The sequence below is a fragment of the Fusarium oxysporum genome, chromosome VII (assembly GCF_013085055.1).
Source record: "Fusarium oxysporum Fo47 chromosome VII, complete sequence".
Lineage (NCBI taxonomy): Eukaryota > Fungi > Ascomycota > Sordariomycetes > Hypocreales > Nectriaceae > Fusarium > Fusarium oxysporum.
The window spans coordinates 2,990,653-3,003,426 of NC_072846.1; the positions used below are offsets into that span (position 1 = coordinate 2,990,653).

At 47.3% G+C, this 12,774-nt stretch overlaps 6 protein-coding genes across 6 annotated transcripts; 4 read left to right on the forward strand and 2 right to left on the reverse strand.

The window, feature by feature from the left end:
- Window positions 1–3,049: 3,049 nt before the first annotated feature.
- On the forward strand, window positions 3,050–3,394 carry FOBCDRAFT_138829 (uncharacterized protein; the record flags this gene model as incomplete). The annotated part of the gene is made up of 1 exon (XM_059608012.1): window positions 3,050–3,394. One exon carries the CDS (start codon window positions 3,050–3,052, stop codon window positions 3,392–3,394), a length of 345 nt encoding a protein of 114 aa, XP_059467612.1.
- A 1,220-nt stretch (window positions 3,395–4,614) lies between these two features.
- On the forward strand, window positions 4,615–5,549 carry FOBCDRAFT_242023 (uncharacterized protein; the record flags this gene model as incomplete). The annotated part of the gene is made up of 3 exons (XM_059610431.1): window positions 4,615–4,637; window positions 4,777–4,916; window positions 4,960–5,549. The coding sequence occupies 3 exons, from the start codon at window positions 4,615–4,617 to the stop codon at window positions 5,547–5,549; spliced, it is 753 nt and encodes a 250-aa protein (XP_059465441.1).
- A 1,742-nt stretch (window positions 5,550–7,291) lies between these two features.
- On the forward strand, window positions 7,292–7,894 carry FOBCDRAFT_119580 (uncharacterized protein; the record flags this gene model as incomplete). The annotated part of the gene is made up of 1 exon (XM_054706027.2): window positions 7,292–7,894. A coding segment is annotated over one exon (603 nt), but the record flags the coding sequence as incomplete, so codon positions are not given.
- Window positions 7,895–8,239: 345 nt separating this feature from the next.
- FOBCDRAFT_139053 (uncharacterized protein) lies at window positions 8,240–8,911 on the reverse strand (the record flags this gene model as incomplete). The annotated part of the gene is made up of 2 exons (XM_059608024.1): window positions 8,240–8,601; window positions 8,641–8,911. 2 exons carry the CDS (start codon window positions 8,909–8,911, stop codon window positions 8,240–8,242), a joined length of 633 nt encoding a protein of 210 aa, XP_059465442.1.
- Window positions 8,912–9,538: 627 nt separating this feature from the next.
- Window positions 9,539–10,651, reverse strand: FOBCDRAFT_204448 (uncharacterized protein; the record flags this gene model as incomplete). Its single annotated transcript, XM_054706029.2, has 2 exons — window positions 9,539–10,531; window positions 10,601–10,651. The coding sequence occupies 2 exons, from the start codon at window positions 10,649–10,651 to the stop codon at window positions 9,539–9,541; spliced, it is 1,044 nt and encodes a 347-aa protein (XP_054562004.2).
- Window positions 10,652–11,922: 1,271 nt separating this feature from the next.
- Window positions 11,923–12,510, forward strand: FOBCDRAFT_116737 (uncharacterized protein; the record flags this gene model as incomplete). Its single annotated transcript, XM_059607731.1, has 1 exon — window positions 11,923–12,510. A coding segment is annotated over one exon (588 nt), but the record flags the coding sequence as incomplete, so codon positions are not given.
- Window positions 12,511–12,774: the final 264 nt, after the last annotated feature.

Here is a 12,774-nt window from a genome sequence, read left to right on the forward strand (position 1 = left end):
CCGCTGGCACGTATCCCTGTAGTTCTTCCACTTCCCAGAGTAGCTGACTGATTACGTGTCTGGGGCCAGGATGAAGGACTGACCCGGCTACTGGCCTGTTGGCTCTCTTCCAGGGCAAGTCTAGCAAGCGTCGACTTGTTCCGACTCCCTGGTAGTCGGCCTCGCCTGCGCCCTGACGCTTGGCTAGCTGGTTGGCTTGCTGGCTTACTGGCTGCTTGGAGACTGGACTGGCTGCTTGTACCAATAGCTAGCCATGTCGGAACAGCCTGTGCAGTGTTCTTCGGCCTACCACGGAGAGCAGTGGCGATCTTGGGATCGAGGATCCGTCGATAGGGATCTCGAGAGGCTGACTCTCTCAGCCGCCACCGTGGATGGACGTCCCACTTAGTAAAAGGCGTACCAGACCCTATCTTCGAGTAGATTTTATGGCAACAGGGGATACCAAGCTCTGCTGAAACTGAGCAGTCCTCACTGCAATCCCCGAGAGAATCAGGGAACGGATTCTTCCCTGTCGGCATCGCTTTCCTTGCTAGCCGATATTGCTTTGTGATCAGTCCGAGGCTTTTGGACGAAATCGATGTTCGCAGTTCACCTAGGTACTCAGAGCTCAAGCTGAGATACTCGCGGGCAGTTAGTACCTCGTCCTCTGCGCTAGCATGGGTGAAGTCCCGCTCTTGGTCTCTTATCATATCCTGCATCGCCTCAACCAGCCGATAGAGGTGGCTCATGCCATTGAGAAGGTAGCTCTTGACGTTGTTATTGCTTGCTTCTGTACCAGAGGTGACGCGGATGCCGAAGTTGCGATACTTGCGGATGAAGCAGCGTGCCCACTGAGCCCTAACAGGCATGTAGGTTCCATAGAGATATCGCAGGATAGCCCGCTGATCATCAAACTCTCGACAAAGGTTTACCCATGCCTTCTCATGAGCCTCTTCAGTCTCGGCGAAGACGACAAGCTTCCACATCATAAGAACCCCTTGGTAGCTATGAGGGATAACCTCGGCTGCTGGCGCGTGGATGAAATGTCGGTCTTTGCGACTTAGCTCTGCCTGTGTCTGTGGGGCAGGTGCCTCCTCGTCGCTGCTATCAAGACTGCTGCTGCTGCTATCGTGGCTGCAGTCCTTAACCCACTTCTGTTTCGACCTGAGCAGGACGTTGGAATTGATGTGATGGATGCAGAGCTGCTGCTGTACCTCAGGGAACTGATCGTTTAGGGCGGCTTTCATCGAATCGTCGAAGTCGGTGATAATGATGTCTGGTTGTCGGATCGAGTGCTGTTCTGCTAATTGCCGAATGCTTTCGGAAAGGAACTGGAACCCTTCCCGTCTCTCGTTGTTGATTAAACCGAAGGCGGCATTAAAGACCGACCCTAGGCAAGTCTGTCCTGTTGCCTGGAATAATGGGAGCTTGAAGCGGTTGGTGTTATACGTGTTATCAAAGCTGATGACCTCGGGGAACCGCTTCCACATCTGAAGACAGTAGGGGAAGGTCCAGACAAGGCCAAGAAGGCGATTTGGGTTATCGTCCGCCCACTTGACGAGATACGGAATCTCCCTCTCGTCGAAGAGTTTGATGAGTGCTGCTGTAGGTGTATATCCATCCAATTTATCGCGGTTGATAAGAGACCTGGCGTTGTAGATATCCTTTCGTGTAAAGACAGACTCGGGATGTTGCTCCTGGACGACAGCCCGCACATCGCGAGCTCGGATTCCAACCCTGCGGCTTGTTGATTCAACTGTAGCCCTAATATCCGTAGTGAGCCTCCTATGGGAGGGATGGGCAGATGGTCCGATGCTACGCCCGTGGTTATGTTGGCTGTGTTCAGGGTTTGGGTGCCGTCGTAAAAGCCACTTATCCTCCTCTAATGCCTCTGCAACAACCATCCACTTGCAACCACACTTCCGGGATTTCCGTTGTCGGATACCTACGCCTTCAGTAGGTCTGGGTTCTCCGAATCGATCGCATTGGAATGAATATCTGATCTTCCGGCCTTTATATGAGTAGGCATTTCGTCGAACAATACCAAATCCATGAGCCTTCGCGAAGGTATTCACCCAGTTGAAGAGAACCTCGGCTGATGGTGCTGCGTCGCCTGGGATTGGTGGATTTGGGATAGGGTCTGGTGTGGGCGACGAGGACTGTTGGAAAGGGGAAGATCCGACTGCTTGTGGGGGTGATGATGCTTGGGGAGATTGGATAGATAGCCCTCGAGGCGGAGAGTATGGCGGAGGGGATTCGTAGGCATCTGAGTTGAGTGGTGACCAACCCCATCTCTCTCGCCATTGGTGTACTCGTTCGTACGACCGGGCGAGCTCAATAGTCAATCTCTTCTCCTCCCCAATAACCTCGCGTACCAGCTTCAAGGCGGATTCAAACTCGGCCCTTGTTGCAGTTGGGGGCCGTTGGGTAGATCGTGGTGAAGAGGCGGATAGTAGTAGATCGGTTTCAGGGCCTGGTACGGGTATTCTAACTCGCTGCGATCGTGTTCGTCCGGATGGGAAATTATTTGAAAGGTGTATCTCGTGGTCGAAACGGAGCTCCCATGGCGGCTCATGGAGCCCCTGCGATCCATGAGGCCGTGGAAAGCTTGAAAAGGTCTGTGGATAAGATGCGAAGAGATTTCCAAGCGCATCTTCGTCGCCGATACCGTAGTACTGGTCGATACTTGTCGCGGTGCTGGTAGCTGACTCTGGTCTATCCGTAAGTAGTGGTGGGCTGAACCTGGCTGGTCGGGTCTGTTGCTGTCGTTTTCGAGGACGTGATTGATCGCTCGGGCTAGGCCTTCGGGTTCGGCGTCTTGAATTGCTCTCTGAGCTATGAGGAGGCTCGAATTGGGACATAATGAAGGTTTTTATCGTCAATGGCTGGGAGACTAGCAATGGATAGCTAATTATCTAATAGAGAGCGTTGCGTCAGTCACTAAGGGATAAAAACTCTTGGTACAATTTAGAGCTATCGGCAGAACCGAGATTGCTAACAAAAGAGGGTCCTATCCAATCAGGTATTACAAAAGTCATGCCCGTGTAAGAGTCATGCCCGTGTAGCCAAAATGTCATGCCCGTATATCAATTCCCATTTCGAAAGCCTCGCCAAGCGACGGAAGACAGTCCGAAGGTCTGTGAAGAAGCAACCAAGTCCATCGGTCGCTACGCGTGGCATTGGATGTGGCAGGAGGAATGAACGGCATCGAACTGTCCCCTCAGGCCGCACAGCAAAGTTGGCGTGGGAACCTCCACGAGGTAGTTGGGAACATGAACCTTTCCATATCGACGGCTGCGAGGGAGATAGCGCAGGAACCCTGATGATCTACATTACCTGGCTTGGAGGTCACAAGACCAGGCATAAAGTGGATGTGCTCTGCAAAAAGTGCCCCCAGAAAGTAAGAATGTCTTGATTTCATTCATCACCTGCCTTACGGGATCCTGATAATCTTCTTATCTTAGATGCTCCGTTACCTTGAACAGTATGTGTCAATGTCTGATGACATGTTTCGAGCACCTTTACGTGAGCACGACTCGCTAGATGGTGGTGTGGAGAAGTGGAGGATATGTCAATGTATGCGGTTCAGAAAGGCCCATTTGTACCGGAAGCCTTGAGGGTATGGCTTTGTAATACCGACAGACCAAGAGGGTGACTGCGAATGTCCGCAGGGTTGAGGAACGATAAACAAATCAACTACATAGTAGTTATCTATTCTGATCTCGCCGCTAAGAGGCATGAGGGTCTATCTTGTACTTCTGAAGCGTCCCAGACCCCATTGGATAGATGGTTGGGTGGGGATGAGATCAATTGAATATGCTGTCGAGTAAAGCAGTGGCCCGCCTGACACCTCTTATCTTGAACCTGTTTCCATGTAGAGAAGCCAGAAATGGAACTCCTGAGAGTGATCACATTGATCCGTCAAACACTAAGAGACTCAGCTCTGGACGGCGTCCATGCAGCTCCGGTTATGGCTATAAATATGGCTGGTTCGCTTGGGAAGTTGACTGCATCGTCTCGCCCTTTCCATCGTGGAACAGCTGGTGATCAGAATGCTTCTGGAACCCCTTAACTTCGGAGGTCATAGCTCAAAGAGCGAGGAATCGAATTTGGATTATTGCCACGACCTGCCTGATTATTGCAGTCCGTCGAGCCATGGGTCGCTTGGTACTCCCCGCCAAACAATTTGTCCACTTTCGGAAGCCCAGGAGCCCGAATCCACTTCTAGCGAATATGAGCCAGTATTGAACGACGTACCGACATGCGACTCGTTTGGTCCAAATGTTAGTATGCAGGAGAAAATGGAGGAAATGAGCAGGGAGCTAGACATTCTGAAGGCTACTGTTCTTTGGATGCAGGGCGTACAGGACACACAGAATAAGGTCATAAACAGGCTATTGGTATCACAAAGACGGAATACCAGGGTTGGGGGGTCGTATGAGGCCAGGAGTTGAGAATAAGCGACCAGGAGTCTGATTACAGATATAGTCAATTGTGAACTTTGAAGCTTCTCGCCTGATCAAATCTAGCTCCGGTGCCAGTCTTGGCCAAAATTGGCCTCCAGATTTGACAGGCATAGTTTATTATTAGACGATAAAGGACGTCACTGAATGTGTAGTGTATTGTAACATAACAATGACCGCTATGTTCGTACTTCGGTGCGTGAAATCTTATAATACAATCGCACTCATCTCCCATGGCATCTTATGAATTAAATAAGGATGCGACTTGCACCCCAGCCATTGTGCCAAATCAGAAGACACCATATAGAAGAAATCCATAAGCACGCCGCTGTAGATACGCAAAGTGTGATCGGTCCACCGCTCTGAAGATGCAGCGATTCGATCCATATAAAGGAACCAGCGATATGGGCCAAGAAGCAAGCGAGGATGGGTTACTCTTACGACGATGCAGGGACAGGCTTGCAGCGCACATTGGTTAGTGCATCACCCGCAATAACAGAACTTGCTGGTCTAACAGAAGTAGAAAGGAGAACTGGTGTCCAGATAGAACCCGCCGAAGTTAGTTTGACGACAAAGCAGAGTCATGCTTACACTTGGACTTATACGGCGGAAGTAGCCCATTTGTTTTCCCAGGATCTCGACGACCACGGAATCGAAGCATACCAAAGGCTTTGTATAGAAGTGGGAAGAAGCTTCCATGCCGTGTCATTCACCAAGACCGACTTGGCAGGCAGTCAACTGCGCTCAGGAAGCCCACCACCATTCTGCGTACCAACATTCAATGTAGATGCAATGGAGTCCGGCAATGTAACTGAGCGCGTACGTATGCTGAGCCACCAGCTCTCCATGATGGAGACGAGTACAGCCTACGACGCAATCACCCGGATGCAATTGCAGGAAAATATCTCCACCCTGGAATACGAAAACGAACGTCTCGCGCAGGAAGCCAGACAGCAGCAGGAGGACGCCGTATACCACCGGGATTTCTTTTACAGGCTCTTAGAAGCGACAGATCAGCTGAACTTGACAATCGCGGATATTCACCAGGATTACATTAGAACAGTCAATGTTAGTATGTTTCCGAAAGATGATATTTCATCGCGCTAGTTGACGAGATCTTTATCTTGGATATGCCGCGTGTACTGTTTTGCAGCATAGCACAAAATGAGAGGGTATAAGGAGTTTCGCATTGCCCAGTATAATAATTTGAGAGATTTAATTGTGGATATGGTGATTGTAGATAAATAAATAAATCTAGTTTTCTTGAACGCGGCTATGATCAGAGATTTCGACGTCGATATACTGAAACTATGTTCGGAATCATGAGTCCATCGAAATCCAAGTCTAGTAGAAGTGAGATGGGGCGTGACATTTGCGGTGAAGAACAAATCTGTTCGATGCTAGATATGAAAGCGAATTGATGCAGAGATACTGATGATATGTCATCTAAGAATGCAGTGGCTTTCGGCGGATTATTACAGTGAGGTATGGTGTCTGCTGTTCGATTTCAGAGCATGCGTACTGCAGTATAGGCATTACGACAAGAGAAAGAGAAAGAACAAGAGAAAGGTTTACGCATATAAGGTCGCCAGTCGTGCGTAACCTCCAGTCTACACACATCGACTACATCTTACGCGTCTACAATGATGGCATTCGGAAAACAGGCCTTGTTCCGGGTTTTTGCAATCAGGACAGATCCATTCTATCAGACAACTGTTGGCCCTTATAAGCCACGAATGCTGATCACCTGGGCCTGAGCCACAGACGTCTCCAACGTCCCTGGATGATACTAGATCGGCCGACGTATTGGTTGACGAAGGTAGGTATGGAATGTAAGGGTCAGTGGCATCCTGGTCCTTGGCACTTTGGCAATATTGCGCGCAGCCACATAATTTGTACGAGATCGTATTCATGGCCATACAAGCAAGTACACATGTACACGTTTTATTGGAAAAGCTTTCAAGTGAGCTTATATAGTCACAGGCAACGGAGAGGTCTTCTAATATATGCATGCGCAGCGGCAGCCCGGGCCTTATGTGGCCGGATGCTGGAGCCTATAGCTTCCCTTGACTGAAGAGCGAGTCATCACTTTCAAACCCTTGACAAACAAGACCGCACAGCACTGACTGTGGGGCAGATGTGCCGGGCGATGATGGCGTCAAGATACATCTTGTTCTATGTGAACTATGCATGCTTCATCTTTCGCACCGAACATGGGTGGTAACCGCCATATTAAGGCCAATTTCAGTTCTGCTTCAGAGTGGATGAACCAGTGACTTGCAGTGAAGTAAATAGTGCAAAATACCGTATACGATATTTTTTCAACCCTACACTGCACTGGATTGTTTAGGAATTCGGTGCACTGCACGGTATACGGTATTACACTGTATTTGAGCAATATCGTATCGTAATATCATATCGCACGGCGTGCAAGGAGCCGCATGGCCTAAGAATAAAACTAACCAAATTGAGTAAGGTTGAGGTTCAAGATCGTCTCGCGGACCATAACAACATGAAGCAATTCACATCAGACATATAATATTATCATCAGCTGAGTGCAGATCAACGGCCCAGCCTGTTACTCTTCATTAGTAAAACGTCCTGTAAATTGGGATCTGCATAATGCCTGATATGCCTATGGGGAGAGACCTCGTATTACTCGTATTACACAGTACTTGCACTATATTTGATATCATATTTATACGATATTTGAACGACCTTGCACTGTCTTACACGGTTTACGGTATTGCTTGCACTGCACGGTATTTTTATACCGTGCAGGCAATACGATATTGAATATGATATCGTCTTATTTACGGTCACACTATTTACTTCACTGGCTTGACCCTGAGTCAGACCGATCAGCTAAGCGCGTGGATCATGGCTACAATACCATACCTGCTGCCAGCGATCATGCTATCATGCAAGATGAAGCCCAACCGAACCAAGGATTGGGGGGTGAGATGACCGTCTACGCCAATCGAGTTAGGGTCTATCATCAACTTTTGGAGATTGATATCGACGAAATCCTATGTAACGCGTTGAACGTACTCTATGCAAGCGATATCACAATTTTGGCCACAACCATCCATGACTCTCCGCAACACATCCGTTTGTGGGCTTTACAGCAACTGGATGAGAAATTCAGAAGAACTATCATCGAACTCATGTCGGACATTGAAAGGCAAAAGGAAAAGAACGACCCTAAGTCTGCTCTCCCTACCATCATGACAGACTCGTTGGCCCGTGAACGCGTTGTCGGGACCCGGACCTGTGTAGTATGCGAAGATGGATTTTGTAGTGAAAATAAGAAAAACCCGGTAGATGTCGAAGACGTCGTTTGGAAAGACTGCGGCGCTCATTTAATGCATCTAGAGTGTTTTCGCCGACAAGTCTTGGAAGGCAAAATGCCTCTCAAGGGCCTTTGCACATGTATCGATAACGTTTGCTAGATCCAACACAACTTTCAACTTGAATGGGAGTAAATAGTAGGAGAATAGGCACGTAAGGAACAAATCATCCCAAAAACGTATGTTTTATGGATTTTAGGGGATTTGTATCCTGTTCTTGAAATAAACCTAGCTAGTTTCATGTTTTTAAAATAGTCATAGCTTGTCACAGGCACTATTTAATGTGAATATCTGGCTTCCCTGAACTCATTGTGTACCCTGTACCTTGCTCTTTGCCTACGAGATAAGTATTCCTCCACATACAGAAGAGACATAACAAAGTACAGCAACTTCCAATGGCGCATCCCAGTCAGCCTGTCAAAGCAATGCATGGGCCTCTAGACTCATCTACACCGGGACGATTTCTCCGGTACCGTACGCAATATTCTTAACCCTTGATTCCATCTGTAGAGGATTACCCAGAACGCTTGGACAGCGTGGTTGATTACTTATAGTCAGATCTAGGCTACATTTCTCGTCGACGCCATATTTGCAAACGGGGTCATTGATGTTGTACAATTGATAATTCTGTGCGACCCAAGTCGTAGGTTGGCTGGAGCATGACGAGACATAATTCATGCTATTTGCGGCTGACAGGGGCAGTTTTCCTTCGTGAAGCAAATGTCGACATTCCGATGTGTCGACAATCTCGTATGACATCTGGATCCCGCCACCGATCTGGGGGTCGTCGATGGCTGATGCACCGAAACCTAGGAAATTCCAAGCATCGTACGAAATATCATACGCACCCCCGGACTTATCAATACGTAGAAGATGAAGGGAGCGCCCCTCATTTGAGACTTTGACGCATATTCCATCGCATCCGACGTCCAAAGGCCAGTAAGCGATACGATTCGTATCAACCTTACAGCCCAAGACTCCTACGGAGCTAGAGTACTCTGTGTGGGGGGTAATGAACGCGAAGCCACGAGAAGTCAGGCGACTAGCGTAGACATCTGATATCCAGAGAGAAACGGTGTAGGCTAAGAAAGTCTGCCAAAGTTGCGAGGCTGACCGCATGTCGAAAGGTGAGGATAGTACGTTGGCACCACGGATAAATCTCTACGGGACACTGGTCAATAAATGTACAATGGGATGGATCCGATGGAATGGCCTCCGGCGTCAAGAACCCCAAATGACAAGGTGGCAGACGGATGCGGATCTTCTTTTAACTTTCAACTCAATTTGGACTTGATCGCGTATGCTGTGAGACCAAGAACCGCTAACATAGTCAACGATGTAAAACCAGCCATCTTCTTCCGTCTGCGGGCAAGCCCTCTATTAAGGCAGAAATCTCAGCTATACGGCTACATTCCGTTAGAGATTTCAACAAGGTTAGATAGAAAGGCCCCGGTGTACGAGACCGCGGACCTGGAGAAGGCAGAATGGTTTGCTTGGTTTCAAACATAGAATGAACGACTAACGAACAAGAGACGGGACGTTAGGGGTCTATTGATGGTTAATCGTATCTGGCTGACTAGGTTAACTTAAACTTGCTTCAGCATGCTTCTGTGAATCCGTATGCATGATTTGGTTTGGTTTTTGATCCCTATCGCTAAGTCAATCATTGTGAATATTAACAGGGTTCATGGTGGTGAGTAGTGTATCACCGCGCTCAAGAGCTTGACCGTGGGCACTTACGTGGCTTCAGGGATAATAATACTCTGCTGTTGTATTTAATTGAGCAACATCCTTTGTGGCCGACAGCATCTGCGCTTGCATCTCCTTCCATCTCGCTGCTCCGTAAGTAAACCAGGGCTGAAGCGACAGCTCGTGGAACTCTCTAAGGTCGATACCGGAGGGACGGCCCTGGATATCATGTTTTATTTTCTGACCCACGAACGCGTCTGGCTGAAAAGACTTGATCCCTGGTAGTGAGGTCGCTTTTGTAGTGGTCGGTGATGATATTGCATCTTTCTTTGTTATTTCGTTCTTGGGCTTGGACACTTTGGGAGACTTTTCCTTGACTAACAGGGATGCATTAGGAAGCTTATGCTCAGAAATATCATCCAAGATGGCTACAGTCTTATTCGACTCTGGCCTTGTATCGAGCCTGTCGTGTGATTGTGCAGGTATGTTTCCCGTATTGGTGTTCGCGACTTTCAGAGTGTGTTCGTTGTGATATGTCGGAGACATCGAACTCTGGTCGCATTTTAGGCGACCTCCTTCTGATTCTTCAAGGCGGGGAAAGATTTTCATCTGGGGCTTGTCGTCCTTCTGTTCGGGTTCAAGTGCTAGAACTTCAACCGTAGCCTCGCAATCGTCTGGCCGATAATGAGGTGAGCTCATAATGGAAACAATCACATCATCCGCTGCACCTGCACGGTCGTCGGTGATATCACACTGGATCCTTCCAGAGATATCCCCTGAAACGATGCCAGGCGCACACTCAGGGAGACATTCTTGATTCTCGGTTTTTTGAGATAGCCGCGAAGACCGACGCAGAGCTGACGGTTTCCTGTCTTGAGCATGCTCTATTCTCATTTTCTGATGAGAATATTTGTCGTCTTTTATGACATTTTCACGTCTTGGCCTCGGGACACATCTGCCATGTCTTTCGCCTCCACAGGTAGAGACAGACCTGGCGATAGAAGCTGATTTCTTCCTCCTTTTACAGGAGCTGTCATTTGCCTGCACGTCCTTAATTCAGTTGTAGAGTAGTTCAAATTATTTCAAGCGACTTTGCAAGCCACTGCGTGTTTAACTTACCGAAGTGGGAACACAGACTATAATTTCTTCAAGGGTTTCTTCACAGACCATGGTTATAGATACAAAATAGGGGCGTGCGGTCTTCGGTGAGTACTGGCGTTGCTTAGGTAGAAAGTGTAAGTTCAGATCGTCGACGACCGGTATTGCTGAGGGGAATACGATTGCGAACCATTTATTGCCATACGATCGTGGAGGTGGACGAGCCACCGTATTTAATGCTTTACGTGAGGAACTAGCAGCAAAAGCTCAACCTCTCTCATTGGCCTTCGTGCCCCTCTAAAATTCGAAATGTATGGACCAGTTATGTAGGGCAAACAGGTTCTTGCTGCGGAGCATTGCCACTTGCAGGCTTACGCTAATTAGCGCCAACAGTCTTGCGACAATTTCTATAGGCACGAGTAAAATGTTGGAGCCCGCCAGGTGGCTGATGTACGCAGCGGTATATTTGGCAACTCCTGCCTACGCATTCGTATGTTTTCGGAGAAATACAACCCCAAGGTGTTTAATGAGTAAAAGTAGAGTCTTGTCTGATGCTTTTTCGCTGCAGCCTGCCCTCATGGTTGTCTTCAAGGAAAACAAGATCGTGAGTGTTAACAGGGCAAGAAACTATGGTGCAGTGTTGAGGTTACTTGAAGGATGTCATGCTATGAACAAGGCGCGAGGAAAAAATTTGAGAACATGAAGATCAACAGTTTCTTGATCTCCAGAGGATCAATAATTATCAGACCCATACCGCCTGGTTTGTTTTCGTAAGTAAAAGTCTCCTCAAGCACAATCTACATTTAAAATACTTATAACTCGAATCTGACAGGACAAAGTTGAAGAAAAAATTTAAAAGTGTTTAGAAATTACTCTATACCGTTAATAACTATCTAAATAGCAATTAATTGATTAAAATAAATTTATATGAAATATACAGTAAAAGAAATACTTTACTGTATGTATTAAAATTTTATTTTCATTCTTTTACTTAGAAATAGCGACTTTAGTGTTATTTTTGACCTCTTTTTCATACCTACAAGAATATTCTACTTAATTTAAACATCTAATTTAGACCGCTTTTTTAACCTACCTAATCAACCTATTTAGACCTACCTATAGGCAGGTTATAAGTAGCTATAGGTAGGTAACTTTAAGCCTTAATTGACTTATTTAGAGAGAATTTAGATAATTTAATCAAAGCAGCCAATATTGAGCCGTTTTTTCTCGCCAAAACAGGCCTCTTGTATATTTAACGCACGGCTGTTGTATGTATATAAGCTGTACTAGCTGTCCTCATATTCCCCGGGCCGACAAGAAAACATCTACGCTGTAGCATGAACATGACTTCCACACCAGATAAGCTGAAGCAAGAACCGCCACAAGACGACTTTCCGATGGACCGTGATGATGATGGTGAACAGGAACAAGAAAACAGCTCTGGCTTGTCTAACCAGACAGATGGCAGTCAACCTAGCCAAAAAGATACAAATCAGGTTACTCAGAACAATGAGAACCAACCTGGGCAAAAGGATACAAATGACGTTGGTCAGAACAATGGAGAACAGCCTGGTCAAGTCAATGTGAATCAAGCTACCCAGAACAATGAAGCCCAACCTGGGCAAAAGGATGCAAATCACGTTGGTCAGATCAATGGCAATCAATCAACTAACGAAAACCCATTTTTATCTGGATTCTTCAAGCGTAAAGTGGATAAAGACAACTCAGCCAACAATGCCAGGGCTTTCAGCCCAGTAGTAGAAGACCCCAATCCTAAAAAGGCAAAAACAGATCACAGCTTTAGTTTTAATCCATCTGCAAAAGCGAAGACCGCTCCCTTCTCTCCACGGGCACAAACGACAACAAGAACCTCTCCCTTTCCTGAAGATGATGGAGTTGGCGACCCTGACCTCGAAAAGGATCTAGTCGGCAGTCAAGTTTGCCCTGAGAACATGACGACGCTTGGGCTCGTGAAAGAAGGGAAAAGGCCGAGATACCTAAATGAATATAGAATTGATGGTCGAAGCATCTTACGAATTGAAACCTTGAAAGACGGCAAATTCAACGAGAATGCCGCGGAAGTCCTAGCGGTAACCGGTGGGAAGTATCAAGCCCAACATGCGGATAAGAAATGGCGTGACGTAGATTACGTCCTGGGCGTCGCAGCGTTTGGGAGCGAATTGAACTACGAAGAC